This window comes from Candoia aspera, chromosome 1 (genome assembly GCF_035149785.1).
Source record: "Candoia aspera isolate rCanAsp1 chromosome 1, rCanAsp1.hap2, whole genome shotgun sequence".
Lineage (NCBI taxonomy): Eukaryota > Metazoa > Chordata > Lepidosauria > Squamata > Boidae > Candoia > Candoia aspera.
Window position 1 is genome coordinate 234,177,566 of NC_086153.1, and position 18,128 is coordinate 234,195,693.

Here is an 18,128-nt window from a genome sequence, read left to right on the forward strand (position 1 = left end):
TCCTGCCTCCTGTTTCAAGTGGGTTCGTTGCTAGTTGTTTTCTTGCGGGCTTGCATTTCCTTCTAGCCCCCTGTCCCTCCTTTGTCTCTCATCCTTCCTTCATTCTCAACAATGTGTAAGGTTGGAGCACCCAGTCACGATTAGCCTTTGCTTCTGGGTTTTCCATCCTTACAGGTGCTTAGAGTTCTTCAGGAAGGATGCTTTAAGATTGCTTTCAGATGAGATAAGGAAGTGCTGCCTTTCTGTAGTTAGCAACTTTTTTTAATGCTTTTCCTAAGGTAGAGGTGGTAGGTAAGTTTGTTGTGGCCAGGCCAGTGCAACAGTGGGTGGCAAATTGGGGACTACAACTGTTTATAGCTGTGGTTACAACTGTGTTCTCCAGAATGTTAGAATTCTGCAAGAACTTGATGGGATTCTGTGAGAGATTAAGGGTGAAGAAGTTGTTCACTTGAATGCAGCCAATTTTCTATCACTAGAACTTTGACTTTTAATCAAGAGTTGGGGGGACTTTTTTTTTTTAAGTAACACGTTCTGCTGCCTGAAAACATTTGAAAACCTCTGGTATAGGCCATATGTGATTGTGGAAACAAGTCTGCCTATAAACAAATGTTGGATGTATCCACGTCTTATCAGTGGCACCATTTGTTCTTTTGCTCAACATGTGGTCTCTTGTCTTCTTTTCCCTTGGTTACAGACCTATGCCAACATACCGAGTGGATGCAGATAAAGGCTTCAATTTCTCTGTGGGGGATGATGCTTTCGTGTGCCAGAAAAAGAACCACTTCCAAGTCACTGTGTACATTGGTATGATTGGAGATCCCAAATATGTCAAGACTCCTGAGGGTTTGAAGCCACTTGAATGCTTCTATCTGAAACTGCATGGGGTGAAGGCAAGTCTAAGAATGGCAAACTGCATCATTTAAAAGAATAGGGGGCAGCCACATGGGAAAGTTTTAGGAACTGTGTAATTGTGTCTCTCATATGTGTTAAAAAAGTAAGAATCTACTGAGGAGCTTATTTACAGTTACATGTAATTCTGAGCAAAAATGGGTAGAATGATATAACATATGGAATTGCAAATGTGTGTCTGAGCTTGTCTTCATGTGGCACGTTTGACTAGCTGAGTTCTAAGAGCTTGTAGCCTAAGTGGTTGATATTGTCTATCTTTAAAACATTTGCTCTTCAATTAAAATTAATTCATACTCATAAAACAGGCTATCATTAAACTAAAACTATCACAATCAAGTAACCATTAAAATAGAAAAGATATCTAGTGTATATAGTGGTGCTTAAAAGTTTGTGAACACTTTTGAATGTTCATGAGTATTTCTGCATAAATATGACCTAAAACATTATTTGTTCTGCATGTAAGTCCTAAAAATAGATAAGGAGAACCCAATTCAATAAACAAATTATATTTGTTCATTTATTTATTGAGGACATGATTCAGTTAAATATTTGTGTGTGTCAATACTAATATGGCTTTGAAGCCTGCTAGATGGCTGTTTTGATTGACACATGACTTGCACTTGCCTGCTTATTACATTTTCCGATTTTATATTTTAGTTTTAATTGGGCTTTAATTTGGGCTTTAAAGGGGTTATTGTTTATGATTGACCTTTGTATTTTGTTTCTTGATTGTGTTGTTTGGTTGTTTAATTATGTGAACTACCCAGAGTCACAAATGTGAAATGGGTGGCTATACAGATTGATTGATTGAATGAATGAATGAATGAATGTTACATTATGGACCCAACCACCTCTCTCTCTTGGGTGGTCTTCACCATCCAAGGGATATGTGAATCTAGTAAACAAGTAATCAGGTTAGCAGAATCTTTGCATCTTTTGAATATCCAAATAAAGTAGACAGCTACTAATAACTTCTGCCTTTTTAAAAATTTCCATTAATGTACAGTCTTTATGAGTTTAGAATAAGATTTTAAAAAATGACTAGAAAGCATACAAGAATTACAGCCCTAGCATTTTTCTTCTACTTGTGGTATAAAATTGATTCTGTGTAGTATTAGACACCACCTATATATCAATTTATAAACATTCAAAGGGGAGCATGGAATATGTTTTTATGTTTTAGATCTTTTGTGGGGATGCCCTTGATCAGATCATGTTTCTAATGTATGATAAAGAATTACATTAAGGTATTAACCTGCAGTATTCATATGCATTTTGCTCCTATTTCTTTGAGGTTAATTATTAGAATCCATAGCATCAACATTTGTGCAATACTTAGCAAACTGCAACTGAAGAATAGTTTAATAACTATATGTCTCTCTTATAAATATTGACAGATGGTCTGAATTAGACAGCAAATTCTTTAATAATTTCTCTGTGATTATACTTATTGAAGGAATTCTGATCTAACCTACTACATATACACATCAGAAGACACATAATTTACATCTAGGAAGGATATATATGTGTATCTGTGTGAGTTTATTTGTTTATATGTTCCTTGTCTCCTTCCTCTCCTATAAGTAGGATAATTGCCAGTCTCAAGTATATATAATTATTTTGCTACAGTGATTTAAAATGAAGAGGTGCCCCTTTAAGAATGTATACATTTAAGAATAGAGCGTAGGGCAGAACAAAGTTCCCATGATCATCTTTAAAGTGGATCTGGATCTTTCTTTTCAGCTGGAAGCATTAAACCAGTCAATCAACATAGAACAGTCTCAATCAGACCGCAGCAAAAGGCCCTTTAATCCTGTCATGTGAGTACTGCCCAGGGCTTTAGGGAGGTCAGGCACTGGGGTCAGAACAATAGGCTGCATATTTACTTCTATGCTTAGTCCTCATCTTTTTCTTGAACTTTCTCTTTAAATGCTGGTTCCCTTCATGTCATGAAGCCTCAGGAGCCCCGATTTTTATAAAATTTGCTTGCCCTGCTCCAACGGATTAATTGACAGATGCAGATCCTTGGTTTCTCTAATGTCCTCCCTCTTTCAGGGTCAATTTGCCTCCAGAGCAAGTCACAAAGGTCACGGTGGGGCGGTTGCACTTCAGTGAGACCACGGCCAATAACATGAGGAAGAAGGGGAAACCTAATCCTGATCAAAGGTGAGCTTCTACTTGGTGACTTTTATTTAAGATCTTCCAGTGCTATTCTTCAACATGAATGTTCTCAGGATAGCAATCAAATACATAGAAACTTATATGGAATTTAAAAGAACTTGTGGTTAAGGATTCCAACAAGGGAGACCCAAATTCAAGGTCTACCTCCAGCCATAGAATCACACTGAGTAACTGGGACAGTCATTCTCTTGCAGCCCAACCTGCCTCACAAGCTTCCTTTTTGTAGTGATAAAATGAAGAGAAATCCCCATGTAAGTGGCTGTAAATGAGGATAGCCCACTATTCATTCCTCAAGTACCTGTCTTCATGCCTCCACCTGTATCTCAGTATCTTCCTGCAGCTGTCAGCCTGGGGATGGCTTAAGGTGCTACAGTCTGGAAGTGTTTTCCTAATGTCCCATCTCAAAAAGCTGTACCCAGGCAAAGTAGGATGTGGTGAAGTGCACTGGGGAGGCAGCCCAAGTTTACCTGCTTTTGCCAATCTTGTGGCTCCAATTGATTCTGCTGGCTTCCTTTGAGATTGCCTCTTCAGTCCTCTCTTGCTTGCAAGGAGATCAGAACTCTGTCTTCTGCAGCCACTTTTCTTTTTTAAATGAGTTGGTTGACCAGTCAATGCAAAGCCCTTTGCATTGACTGGTCAACCAACACATTTAAAAAGGTAATTTCAGTACAGTAATTTCAGTACTGTAATTGAAAGGACTTGCTTTTGTATTTCTGTACAGTAGTCTCTTTGCAGGGAATTCCCTTTCCCATGCTGCTGCTTCCAGGGGTGCTCTGACTCCTTCCTTCCTGTCTTCATATTCTCTACCCTGAGATTTACAGATTTACAGTTTACAGATCCCACACTGATCCCCAGAGCTAAGCCTTTCTCAGACTCCAGTTCTTCAGTAGGACTTATCTCATGGCTGCATCTCAGTGGCACAAATCCAGACTAGCCCTAGATGGCAGCCAAGAGATACAAAATGATGTTAACTCTTTGCTGCCACCTAATGATCAATAGGTTGAATGGTCCACCTGCTGATCCAAAGTTTCAAGGCATAATAATAGTAAAAATGTTCAGTTGGTAGACAGTGCGTTGGGAAAGAAAAAAAATGGTAGTGCATAGAGAAAGGAGAGCTTTGTGAGTACCAATTGGAGGAGGCTGAAGTTTCAGCCAAGTTTCACCCCCAGTCATGGCCCTTGGACTGTTTTGCACTAAAGCTGTGTAGACAACAGTGCAACACAGATGGAACAAATCCATCTTTTCCACATACTTTTCCAAGTGTGTGATAAAGACATTATATTGTAGGGGTACCAAGATTTAGGGTGGAATGATTTCCTGCCAGCTATGGGATGAGATGGGAGAGGAGCATGGCAAAGCAACTGCGTGGATGTGGCCTTAGAAAAGACATGCTTCCCACACTGCTGGAACACCCCAAACTGTTCATAGCTGTTCATCTGAAATAACACTACACTTTCCTGTGAGAAATGAGCAGGGTTTAACTTGCCAGATCCAGGGAGCTTTATTTTCACTGCCAATGCTACACAAAGCAGTATATCTGTATTGCCCTCTTGTTTCTCAGCCACAGATTTCGGATTGCTCTGCCTTCAAGACAAAGGAAGAACCCTGAACTGTAAAATGCATGATTGGAATTTAATTTTTCAGATTTGCTTTTGTAAAATTGTAACTTAAAATAATAACTTGAAAAGCAGATAGGCTTAGAAAAAGTTGGTTTTGAGTTCTCTAATATTTTGATGTGACCAATTTACAGTATGTCCTGTTTTTACACTTCCTGTCTGGAAAACAGTGGTTTTCACTTGTGCTGGGCTAGGTTTGTCTCTGATGCCTATTCAGGAAAGGTGACAAAGAATGATGAACTCTGCAAAGCTGTCCAGTTCAGATCATTTTAAATGAACTGCTGGAGTTTTGCACTTACATTGTAAATGTATTTTGCAGCTCTACAGGGTAGTCTGCCACCATCCCTGGCCGGTTTTCAGAACCATTATCATACACTGAATTAATTGGTTCTCAGTAAGTTGTGAATGCAATTTAGTTCTAGGTTGAGTTGTTCAAATCTCTGACAATGTTTTTTTCATTTTTTTTATTTTTGCATTCAGGAATGGAATACATTTGAAAAAGTGTCTGCCATGTTTTTAGAAAATCTCATATTTCACATATACTATATGTCCAGCTGTGGATTGGGGAAAGTCTGTGTTTATCTGGTCCTATCTTGTTTCAGATACTTCATGTTGGTTGTGGCTTTGCAAGCTCACTCTCAGAATCAGAACTACACTCTGGCTGCTCATATCTCAGAGCGCATCATTGTTAGAGTAAGTCTATTCCCTTCCCTTCCCTTCCCTTCCCTTCCCTTCCCTTCCCTTCCTTTGCAAATATCCTTCCCTGATCGTGAACATTCACAGTTTTATACTTTACTTGACTGGAGTTCCTTTGACGTTCTTAACCCCAGGACCAGTCTGCCCTTTGTTCCTTGCTTTTCTTTTCTCGTTCATGGTCCCCTCTACCCTAATTTTGGTTAGCTTTCTGAACTCTGATTCTTTCTTCTGCACAAAGAAGGCCTTTGGCAAGTACTTAGACTAAGAGAGTTCCAGTGCATTCAAGGCTTATAGGTTACAAGTAAATATACGTGCAAGGAAAGGAGGTTTAATCTTGGAGGGTACCTAGAAATATTGAATAATAGACAGTACACGCGATGTCCATGTGTAGAAGTTAATCATGTAATTGTATCAATGATAACTGATACCGCCAGTTAGATTGCATTTCAGCAAACTTCCCTGTTCCGTGACACAAGCCACAAGGCAAGTCTTGTGGATCAGATATTCATCAGTTTTGTTGAAGTTAAACCAGCCCCCAAAATTGCACTTTTGCAGACATATGCCTTAAAGTTCTCAGAAAGGAAATGCTGAGTACAGGTGAGGGGGACTTGTAGACGTATTATGACTAATTTCACCTAAGGACACACTTTATGAAAGTGGGGATATTTCTGCCCTTTGGGCTTTGGACATAACATACCAGTTGTGAAAGTGATGCCCCCAAATAGGGCCAACTAATTAGACTTCTTAGCAAGCATCCAGGTGGAATGTTTATTCACTTTAGATTGAATAACCTTGGGAAAAGGCATGTGAAGAAGTCAGTTGTGGCTCTTTCACTGTCAGGGTTAGTTAGCTAATAAGGAGGACACTAAGCTGTGACTTTGTAGTTGGCTGTCTCCGCCCTGCTGCCTTTTTAAGTGCTGTGTCCATTTCCTCTAGCAAAGGGCCGGTTCGGGGGTAAAACACAAACAGAGGGCAGACGGGGACCCCGGAGTCTGCAGACAAGTAAGTAAATGCTGACTTATGCAGTCTCCGGGGTGGTGGGGGTGGGGGACCTTTGTTGTAGATTAATGGGTAAAGCAGATAAAAAAAGAATTATATCCACGGTGAAGCTTAGCTGCTTCCAGTTTGATCAATGAGGGTAAGGATCTGTCTGCATTAGCACAAATATGTGGTTTGGTTGTAGATTAAAAGCACAGGCGAATTGTACATACTGCAACACCAGTAAGATTGTGCAATGCATGCAACTGTATCAGAAGCAATGTTGTACCATGTTGCTTCCCTGGAAAGAGATGTATTTGCTGCATGGTGCATTTTTAGTAATTTGCCTGTATGATAATAGTAGTTAGGTAATGTCATTAATTTACAGTTCCATGTTAGTTTATTTTTTAATCTAATTTTTATTGGTACATGACAGACAAAATATAATAAACAAAAAGCAATAATAATATATCAGAAAAATATACATAATAATTAAAAGGAACTAAAACTGAAGATTAAAAAATCTATATAATGTTAATACAAAACTAGCTCAATCCTTTAATATATAATTACATATGGAAATGTACTACTCCATCTTCTCATTTTTATAGTATAAAATCTTGATGTTAAAGAGAGGATTCAAAAGATGTGTTCCTTAATTGATTTTTAAAATGTCTTTATATTGTGATATGTTTTCATAAAGAAGACAGAAAAAAAGACATCACCTTGCCTAAGAGAGCTTAGAATCTAAACACCATAGGACAGTCTGGAGATGCAAGTACATGTGGGATAGATGTGAGCAATTATAGGTGGATTTATTTTTGTTTACATTGTCAGCAGAGATACTTTGCTGCCTGAAGTGGAGGCTAAATGGTGCCCATTCTCAGACCCAGCTATAGTCATTACTCCTCCCCTGCCCATTCTCAAATGTTGCACCATTCAAGCACCATTCTGGGTCTTTATGTATGATACTCTTATGATGCCATCTGAAGCAAGTTACTTCTGCTCACATTGCAGATGAAGAGTGAGAAAAAGGAGCATGCCAAAGGCCACCAAGTGACTTTTTGGCACAGATGCCATCTGAAATAAAGTCCTTTGAAATGTAGACATCCTGTGAGCCAAATCTCACTATTTAATAGTACATTTAGGTTGTAAGAGTACAAGAAATGAAGAAGCTTCTTTTTCTGTTGGAGTCCCAGCACTAGTAAACTTGGATGACTGAAGCAGTCTTTTCCCAGTTTTTCCTGAAACAGTAAAAACATGACCTTTGGAAATTATTTGTTATGTGTGTTTTAAACAACTGCTCAGTGCTTTGTTCCATTTCATTTCAATTGCTGCACTGCTTTCAATTTGTATGGTATATTTTACGGTTGTTTTCGTTACTGCTTCAATTGTTTAAAACACTATAGATTTTGAGTTTGGTCAGCGGTTATATAGAAATGCTTCATGTGAATAAAATCAGTAAGGAATAATGGTAGACTCAGTTTATAAGAGCAATAAATTATTCAGAGTTGTAGAAATTGGAAATAACGGTACAAGTTTCTTCCAGCCAACAAACAGCAGATAAAAAGGTGGGTAACAGGCCTGATATTGTGATCTACCAATTTTTCTGTATGGTACTCTTATAAAAGAGAGTACTTTGCACAAGATCACATATATACATTACCTTTAAAAAGGCTCTTTTTGGTGTACTTAATGTATCTATTAATCTTGTAACCAGAATTGTTGCATACTAAGTAAATATGCATAGAACAAAATATTTTGCTCATCAAGGAAAGAAGTTTAAACCTCTGTGAAACACTGAAGTCTTTACTATTTGAAATCCCACTGAAATGTCTCAGGCATCCCTGTTTAATGTTCAACTCTGCATGAAAACATAGCATTTAAGGCATATACTCTAAATGCCTACTGCTAGGGATATGTAGAACAAAATTATAATTCTATAAGTAGTTGGATAGAATCTTTATTTTCTGTTGCTTTGCTTACCATATTGCTCTCTTTAGTAAACTCTGAGTAGTATTTCAACTACTCTTTCAGTTAGTACAGGGGACAATAATGTCATGAATTTGAAGAGAGCATACAAGGGAAGAAGGACGGGTTGGCGATAGTTTGAATCTAAGGCTCAACTTTGGAATCTGTTTTTGATGGAGAGGTACATATTTGGATGGGGAAATAGTGACAAAAAGAATGCAAACATTCTTTTAGTGAGGGGATAATATCTGTCTGTGAAGCAAGGGGAAATAGCACAGGTGAGAAGAAATGAGAAAGAAGATGCTCCTGTGCTACCTGCTGGACTGATATATATGCAGAAAACTTTTCCTGCCACTGAAGGGACACAATCTGCTCCCACACATTTGGGAGTGTGGCTTGGAGCTTCCAGATCTCTCCAGGGCAAAGCAGGCTTGAGTCCTGGGCCACCTTTTGTCTTTAAACATGGTTTCTTCCTTTTCCTCCTGTCTTTCTCAACTGTCTTTACCTAGAGGAGTTCATCACCCTCGGTCACCATAAATCTCCTATAGGCCCTTCCCTCACAATTCTGCAAGAATTTATTTTGAACTGGGGATGCTTCGTACTTAATAGAACACTTTGTCCCCACTGAGTGTAAGAAAGGCCTATGTGCAACATAACCTTTCTGTTAATGAGCTGGGAAGGAACGTTTATCTTGCTGATTCTGTAAACACACGCTGACTCAAGCTCCTTGTGCTGAGCTGGCAAACTAGATCAGACAGCCCTCCCCAGTTATAAACAGCCTACTGTTAGACTAAAGGAACAGCTACGTACATTATAAAGTAGGTTTTGACTAAGGTTTTGTATCTCCGTCTCTTAACATGGACAAAGAATTATGTGTTCTTATCCATGCTGATAATCGTAAATGCTGCAAAATGAGAAATTCCCATAATGCTCTGTATGACATTGTGTGACCTACCTTTCACCTTAACACATGAGTGCGCATAATGTGTAGCTGCCTTCTATCACAGCGGTCCATAAAGCATATCATGTGATATACTTGCAGAAGCTCTGGGCCAAAAAGCATCTTGTGGCAGGCTGCTGGCCACTGTTTCTTTCTTGCTTAACCTTCCTATCAGTGGATGGGCTACTGGCACAAATGAATATTTTTCCATTTCTTCTGGAAAAGGGCACTGTCTTATCCCATAGTGTGTCCTGCTGTAAAGCCACTGGATTTTCCTTCTCTGTTCTTCTCTTACCATTTTCTACTGTTGACGGTTAATGCCCGGCTCATCTGTGGATCTCTTTTTTGCAGGCGTCTAACCCAGGTCAATTTGAGAGTGACAGTGATGTACTTTGGCAGCGCTCTCAGCTCCCTGACACTGTCTTTCACCATGGCCGAGTTGGCATCAACACGGACCGACCTGATGAAGCCTTGGTTGTCCATGGCAATGTAAAAGTTATGGGATCCCTTATGCATCCATCAGATATCCGAGTAAAAGATGATATCCAAGAGGTAAGTGTTCACCCCCACAAGCTATTCAGTAGGGCATCTGCTTTGAAAATCCACAGAAGACCTTTCGGTTTAGATTTCTGGACTGAAACTTCCATGAGCACTGAGTAAGCCACCCTCACTGCAAGCCAAAAAGAGAACACTATAGCAATAGGATAACCTCTGCCTGATGCTTGAAATTAGGGGTGATCTAGTCTCAGCACTGAACACAGTGTTCAGGAGGCGAACATTCAGAGGAGGCTGCTCTGTTTGGCTACTTCCTGTGTTCTGTCTCACAGCGTGCTTCACTGTTTTTTCCCATGTGTTCCCCTCGCATCAGGCTACATGTAACTATGGTTGTAGCTCAAGGTTTAGTTATAGCACATGGGGCCTCCTATGTCTTTAATTATGTATCTTCTGTCTTTGCAAAATGCAGTTGCAAACTTTTGATTTTAATAGTTTGTGTTCTATATGGAAGGAAGGTTTCAGAGTTTCTAGGCTGTCACTAGGTGCTTTGACACAAATCTCTGGCTGTAACTTGGCCTGGATTCATCGGTAAAGGCTACAAAATCCCAGTTTGTTTTTTCACTTGAAAGTACATGATGCTGATTCCTGAATACTAGATAAAAACATTTAATCCTTTTTGACTAAGTGAGTTTAGACACTTAGTCTAAACTTAGTGCTTTTTATAGTGCTTTTTGCTGATTTTTATACAATGCACAGTAGTTTATTCTGTAAAAGTTGGCATAGGTACTAATCATTACAGTCAGTTATAATGCTGGACAGGCTTTGTTTCGGGTGGCAGGAAATAATAATAATCTTAGTTTTTAGAAAACTGAAGTGTTCTTCTTTACCTGAAAGGCTAAATTCTGCTACTCCCACAACTAAAATCCATAATATAGAGAACACCTAAATACTGAGCTGAAATCAGCATGTGACTCCCCACCATATGTTCCTGAGATTCAAACTTCCAGTTGACCTTTTTCTGTTTCTGTCAGATACGTTTGGACATAACTGTCTAGTGGCTGAGTATTGAGGACTACAGAATGCATTTATGGATTTCTTTTTCCTTTAATTTTAGGTAGACACCACAGAACAACTGAAGAGAATCTCCCGTATGCGGCTGGTGCAGTATAATTACAAGCCGGAATTTGCTGCCACTGTTGGCTTGGAGAACACATCTGAGACAGGTACAAGTCATTTTTCTGATCTGAGGCTTCTTTTATGCTAGCAAGTATGTCTAAAAACTATTGATTACAGTTATTCCATGGACCCACATATCCGTGGCTGTCCCATCTTTGGCTTCTCTTTGATGATGTTTGTGTATTGTTCTTGGCAATAATTTTATACCTACATGTGACATATTTTATCTGAAGATTGTTTCTGCACTCCTGTTTAGAGAGTATGGTTAATTTTAATACCTTGGTATTTGAAAATCTACATTATTGAAAGACAGAGGAAAATCATTTATCAAACATCATTCATCATAATATGAAAACCCAGGCCTGATAATCTTTCTTTACTCAGTAGAAGCTGAATCACCTTAAATGTCAGATATAATTGCTATACTTACACTATTGTTTTTCATAGCAAATAGCTAAAATGCAGAGTGCATTGTTGTGCCTTTGGTGGAACATAGATGTTGGAATACCTTGTAAGCGGGTGTTGCAAGATAGGGTGTGTGATCACCTAATGGTGAATTCATATTTGTTCCCTTTATTTCCTCCTCCCCACCATGGGCCGTATGCTACATTCCAGTTACTTCGTGAATAAAACTCAATTTTCTTCGAGGAAGGCTCAACTGATGACTTTAAAGATATATTGGTGCATATGTGGGATGTGTTTTTTACTTCCTAGTCAAGTGTGCAGTGTTTCCTGGAGGAATCCCATCCAAGTACTAAACAATCCTGCTTAGCTCCCACTGCCAGACAAAGTCAGCCAGGGGCTGCCACCTGCCGAGAGGTTTTCTGTGGCATTTTTCATAATGGAAGTGTATGCATCAAGCCACTTACTTTAAACAGATGCCCTCCAGTAGCAATCCAAGCTATTGTTTAGACTCATCTCTCAGCCGAGGGGGGGAAAAGCTGTTTGGTTTGATGCAAGAGTTCCTGATGCCAACATGGCTCTAGCACACCAATACTGTCTTTCTGTTCTGATGAGCTCCTCATAAGAACAGTTTATAAAATAATACATCTCTTTGAATTATGCCTTTAATTGAGACTCTTCCTAGCAAATATTTTCTGTAATACCATTTATCGGGCCCAAAGCTGTTATGTTTTATGCTGATCCTTCTGCACAGGTGTTATTGCTCAAGAGGTGAAGGAAATTCTTCCAGAAGCGGTGAAAGATTCTGGGGAAATGGTCTTTACCAGTGGGAAAACTATTGAGAACTTCCTTGTGGTAAACAAGGTGAGTAGAACTCTTGGAAATAAACTAGCAACAGACTGGAATTAATATTCTGAAGAAAACTAAATCCATGCAAAGTCTGGAAAAATATATCTTTTTTCCCATTTTTTTTAAAAAAAGTTGCATCTTAGATATTTTGTTTAGCAGTGTTTTTTTTAGGCAGTGCCAGTTATTACACTCACCAGCTTGAATTGATGTCGAAGGAGATAAAAACAAAATAGGAAGGCTATTGACAAGAATAATCAACCAGAGGGGATTTGGTGGAGGGTAATAAGAGAGGCAGTCAGTCTATATTTCTCAAAAAGCCTTCAGAAGAGAAGAAAGGATAGATCTTAGTTCTTGTTGTGTCTTGTACATTTAGCTTGACCTCAGGTAAAACTGCTTGTCTTTTATATGGACCAAGAAGAATCTAATCAAAGTGAATATCTTGCCCTATCCTGCAGGGCAGATTATAGAATAAAATAAGCCCACAAATTTCCTTACCTACTGAATGCTTATTTTATTAAAATAAATTTTATGCACATTTTCAAGTATAATGTATTATAAAAGGGTTATTTTGTGAAAATTTTGTGAAAATGTATTTTGGTGGTGTTTTTTTAAAATAAAATGAGATACTAATGCAGAGATGGAATAGATTTGTGAATTTACAGATAGAAGACTGATGTAGACCAGAAAGAGACCAATCCATCTCAATAAATGTACATAAAAAGGATGTTGTAAACTGCGCTCTAGCGTTACGGTCACCTGGAAAATACAGTTTCCCATTTTGTATGTACTCCTACCTTCAGTCTTGAAGATAGCTATCCAAGTTTTGGTATCTCCTGCCTTCAGTCTTAAAGCTAGATATCCAATTTTTGCTGATGGTCAAGAGTGCATTTACGTGGGTAAAATGCATATGCTAGTGCATCCATTTCTGGAGATACCAGGCATGACCACAATGGCAAATTCCTTGCTTTAATAATAGCATCTTGTTTTTGACCAATGACAAAGCCAAGAAGGTGGCATCTTATTGGCAGCTTAAGGTTTGATCTGGGTACGAAAGAAGAAGAAGAATAGCAACAGCTCAATTGGTCTTAGAGCTGGCATGTGCTCTTAAGTGGAGCCTTTAAAAGTGTTTGGAAATTTTAGCTGGTCCAGAATATTGTATTGAATATTATTGAGAGGGCCACTTACTGTACAAGGAGTCTAATTACATCCCTTAAAGCCATTCATACTGTTCTCTGCAAGCAATGCAAGTCTGCCCAGGCTTTAAAATCTACAGAAGATGCTCTCTCAGTTCCACTGTGATCAAATGTATGCCTGGTGGAATATGGAAAAGGGCCTCTCTGTGTCTTTGGAACTCCTTGCTTAACAGGAGCCAGGCTGGTTTCGTCTTTGCCTGTCAGCAGAAAGTTAACACAGACTTTTTAAAAAATTTACATAGGTATTTGGCAGGTAAGCTTGTGCCAACTGAGGTGGATTTTAATTTGGTTGGATGCTGATTGTGTATTGAGGTATTTAATTCGTGTTTAAACAGTTTCTTTTCATTAATATTAACTGCCTTAAATACCATTTTGAGTGGGATGTAGACTCATTAAACTATACATGAGATTTATAGGTACTGTCAGGAAGCAATCTTTCTCCAGAAGGGAGAGGAATGGTAGTAAGCAATGAATTAATGGTACTGTAGATATGTAAAAATATCTGCACAGATTGTTTGAGTTTCATCTTCAAAACATGCAAATATGAAAAACTCAGAAGATCAAAGGAGTGGAGGAAAGAGTTTGAGGTTGAGTCTCTTTCTTCAAGGATGGGCTTTTGTATGTCACTGTTACATAAGTTGCAAAGTCATAAAGTCTCTGTATCCACATTTTTCTCTACAAGTTTTGCATAGTGAAAAGATTTCTGCAAAAAGTCCACAATGAGGAAAGTATTTGTCCAGTCACTTGCCTGACATGTTAAGTTTATTTTTTAAAAAATTATTTGTGAAAACAAACCATCCTCACCCTTTGAAAATAAAAGACCAAGCACAAGGTAAGAATTTGAGCTCATCAGAATGGCTTACTATAAAAACCAACTTTGGTTTTGCTCATTGCAGGAGCGTATTTTTATGGAAAACGTTGGGGCTGTGAAGGAGCTCTGCAAACTGACTGACAACCTGGAGAACCGGATTGATGAACTAGAGCGGTGGAGTCATAAACTGGCCAAGCTCAAAAGGTTGGACAGTATGAAGTCAACTGTAAGCTCTGGAGCATTCAGGTAATACAAATACCTGAATTTCAGACATAACTCCTATTCAGCTTTGGGTCATAATATGGAGCAGCCAGTTGAAGGAAAGGGACTGTTGACAGATTTAACTCTCTATCACAACAATTAAACCTCTGTCATGTAGGCTGCAGTCCTATGACTTAGGAGTAAGCTACATTCAGCCCAGTGGGACTTGGAAATACATTAAGGTTTGCACTGATAGAAAAGCACATAGAGTTTTGGAATAGGTTCAGGTATTTTCCCAAGCTGAAAATCTGGTTCCTTTTCCAAGGAAGCAGGAAAGCACATTTTTGCTCTTTCTACCATAATTAAGACCAATATCATGATATTTCTCTAGTCCTTAATGAGATGGGGAAAAATATTGCACTATTCAAGCCTCTGGACCAGGGTTTCTCAACTGGGGTTCTGTGGAACCCAGGGTTCCACGAGAGGTCACTCAGGGTTCCCTGGGAGATCACAATTCATTTAAAAATTTAGTTCAAATTTGGGCAACTTCACATTAAAGATGTCAGTTTCATACTTTATTTTTAGTTTAAGAACACTGTTAATGCATGTATACAGGCCTACACATGAAACGAATATAATAATTTTGTAACTTCTGGCCTATATTGAGCCTGAATGTGCAGGGGTTCCCCAAGGCCTGAAAAATATTTCAAGGGCTTCTCCAGGGTCAGAAGGCTGAGAAAGGCTGCTTTGGACTATATGAGTGCCTGCATCAAGCACTGCTGGTTAGAGCAGGGGCATGAAGAAGAGAATGCATCTCTTCACTTCTCTACAGAATGGGATCTATAGGGTTTCTGAACTCTCCCAAGATAAACATGGATGTAAATCTGTACCTTTGAGCCCATGCTTAAAAAGGCCTGAGAATAGTATGTTTTCAAAGAAGAATGGTAAAATCAAACAGATAGTGCAATAAGTGGGAAGAAAAAGTTTCACACTATTTAGAATTATTTTGGAGCCATACCGCTACCCATTTCTGCATTCTACAACAGAACGGTTCCTTAATTGAAATGATGAAATATGTACCAATGAAGGAAGAAATATTTGGCTAAACTGAAATTCATATTCTTGCCTATTTTCCCCTCACATCTCCTCTGTTTTTTTAAAATTATGTAAAACTTTTTCTTTGTGCAAGAAAACGTACAGTTCTCATTTCATCCAATGACTTAGCACTGGTTTTTGCATTGATTCTATATTTCACCCCTAACGTTTTGCTGCACTCAATACAATCTGTCAAGTGATTCTTCTAAACTTTGCTTCTGTTTTGGATAAATACAGACCTCCTCTAATTTGTCAGAGCCCCATTTTTTGCAGTACATATTTCTGTGTGTCTCTGAGCATGTATTTTGTTAGTTTACATGTATGTATGTGGAATATACATACATGCTGCTTTGTTGAAAAACTGTTGGAAGTGAAAGAATGAGAGGGCAGAAGTTAATAAAAGAAAAAAAATGCTCATTTGGATGCATTCTAACTTTCTTTTTTATGCAGCCAAGCTGGGAGTCAGTTCAGCCGTGCAGAAAGCATTCCGCATAAAAAGAGGTCCCCCAAAGTGGCAGGCAAGGTAACCCTCTACAAAGATGTGTAACGTGTCTTGATTTTCTGTATTAAACGTAATATTGTTGGAATATTCTGGTCTTTGGTAGGAGATGCAGGAGCTGATTCTCTGATTCTCCTACTGTACAAATCGTGTGGTACTTGAAGATATGGAAGCAAAAGATTTGTTTGAGCTCTGAACAATGTCATGTCTGTTGAGCATGCTTATGACACTGTGGAGCAAATGCCAGCCTGTTCTGGAAATGTTGATACGCTAATCCTCTGTCATTTATAAATAATATAAATTCACATTGTAAATTACCTTCATCAGCTATGAATATAAATTCATAGCTGATGTGGCTAAGAACTGATACATTTCTTGATCTGAAATTCTTTCTAGAGCTAGTGCTCAAATTCCTGTTCCACCCAACAGCTTTCTGTTTTAGTGATTTGTCACTTCTGCTTTAAAATCACCCAGAGTCCCCCATGAGGTGGAGATGGGCGGTGAATAAATTTATAAACAAACAAACAAACAAAATACTATAAACAAACAAACAAACAAAATACTTGCCTTTCTTCCATGTTGCTCTGCCAATCCTTAGTCAATGCAACATTTTTAATTAATTAATTAAGTCTCCTTTGTGCATCTTTGCTTTTCCTTGGGGAGATTTAGGTAACTGTTCCAGAGATTCTGTAGAAAGTAGAATTTGCTATTACCAAGGTGACAAAGCAACAGTAGCAAGATAGGGATCAAAACTAAATTTGTTAAGCAGATATCTGACATGGTTTTTCCCTTTGTCTGTATCTTGTGCAGACTCCTACACAAGGAGTCACAGACCAAGCTTGCATCAGCCAACGTTTTCTGCAAGGTACCATTATTGCTTTGGTGGTCATCATGGCATTCAGGTGAGTGACTGCACATTTGGGCAACTTCACACTCCTTGGATTAGTGCAGCATCCAGAATTATAAATGTGTGAGAAGGCCTGTTGGCTGGCGAGTAGATAAAGAGACTTATTTTATTTTCATCAGTTTATTTCATCTGAAAACAAGCTGCCTTGTTCAGTGTAATGCTTTTGTCAGTGAGAATTAGACTGAAATGTGTAAAACTAAGTAAAATCTCCATTCTAAATCCCATGTAGCAAAATATCCATTTTTAATGATGAAATAAGAACATAGCAAGCTAGCAGTGGTTGATAGAGCTACACTGATTGCCAATTCTTCAGAGTTACAGTCTTGAGCAAAACTTTGATTAGCACTTCAGAGTAAGGAGCTGGAAGAACACAACTCATTCAAACCTTTAAAAAAAGCAGTGTTTTCAGGATAAGGCAGTAATGTTTTCCAAAACTGAGTAAGTGTCAGCAACAGGTTGAGCTAAGAAAAGATGGAAAGCAAATGGGACCATCCTGAATTGGGCCATGGGATTCCAGTTTTTCTTGGGGAAATGTAGGACTTTTCTTTACAGTAACTGCAGTTATAGCCAGTGGATGCTTTATGGATACTGAAAAGGAGAACAGGAATAAACCTGTGGAGTAGAAGTCCCTTTCAATCCAAGTCACTTATATTTATGAATATAAGTGACAAGCAAATACAGCCTGTTAGCATAGGGCTCCTATTCCATCTGAAACACAGAAACTCTGTTTTTAGAAACTTTATTTGGTATTTTCTCTTTCCCAGTGTGGTGTCCATGTCTACACTCTATGTGCTGAGCTACCGCAATGAGGAAGACCTTGTGGATATTGAAGGGTATGTCCCCTCTCTCTGGTCATATGCTTTGAAAAGTAATTGGGCTCCTGTTTGAGCCTCTGCCCTCTTCTGCATATTTTATCTGAAATGAGGGAGTCTTCAGGAATCTTTGTTGCAGGTGTTTGGGGCCAGCCTTACCATTCTGAGATGACAAAAGAATAATCAAGACAGTAAAGGGTACTGAGCATAGGCATCAGCAGCTGAGTGCCAGCATCCCACTTGTTACCTTGCCCTGCCAGCCTATGACTTTGAATGTTTTCAACTGAGATTGTGCATATGTTTAGGATATTTCTTTTCATGACTACCTCCTCTTAGAATTTGCTGCAATTTATACATTCTATAACAGATGTACATAGTGAACCAGTGAACACAATGA

At 38.7% G+C, this 18,128-nt stretch overlaps 1 protein-coding gene across 1 annotated transcript in view; it reads left to right on the plus strand.

Moving 5' to 3' along the window:
* The window catches only part of MYRF (myelin regulatory factor), a 121,389-nt gene that overhangs the window by 85,088 nt on the left and 18,173 nt on the right, over nucleotides 1-18,128 (plus strand). Inside the window, exons 8-19 of the mRNA XM_063289202.1 lie at nucleotides 695-890; nucleotides 2,653-2,729; nucleotides 2,965-3,075; nucleotides 5,309-5,399; nucleotides 6,339-6,404; nucleotides 9,643-9,843; nucleotides 10,901-11,009; nucleotides 12,119-12,228; nucleotides 14,303-14,463; nucleotides 15,964-16,036; nucleotides 16,823-16,914; nucleotides 17,684-17,752. Coding sequence (XP_063145272.1) covers nucleotides 695-890; nucleotides 2,653-2,729; nucleotides 2,965-3,075; nucleotides 5,309-5,399; nucleotides 6,339-6,404; nucleotides 9,643-9,843; nucleotides 10,901-11,009; nucleotides 12,119-12,228; nucleotides 14,303-14,463; nucleotides 15,964-16,036; nucleotides 16,823-16,914; nucleotides 17,684-17,752 — 1,356 coding nt within the window. The remainder of the gene's footprint in view (nucleotides 1-694; nucleotides 891-2,652; nucleotides 2,730-2,964; nucleotides 3,076-5,308; nucleotides 5,400-6,338; nucleotides 6,405-9,642; nucleotides 9,844-10,900; nucleotides 11,010-12,118; nucleotides 12,229-14,302; nucleotides 14,464-15,963; nucleotides 16,037-16,822; nucleotides 16,915-17,683; nucleotides 17,753-18,128) is intronic.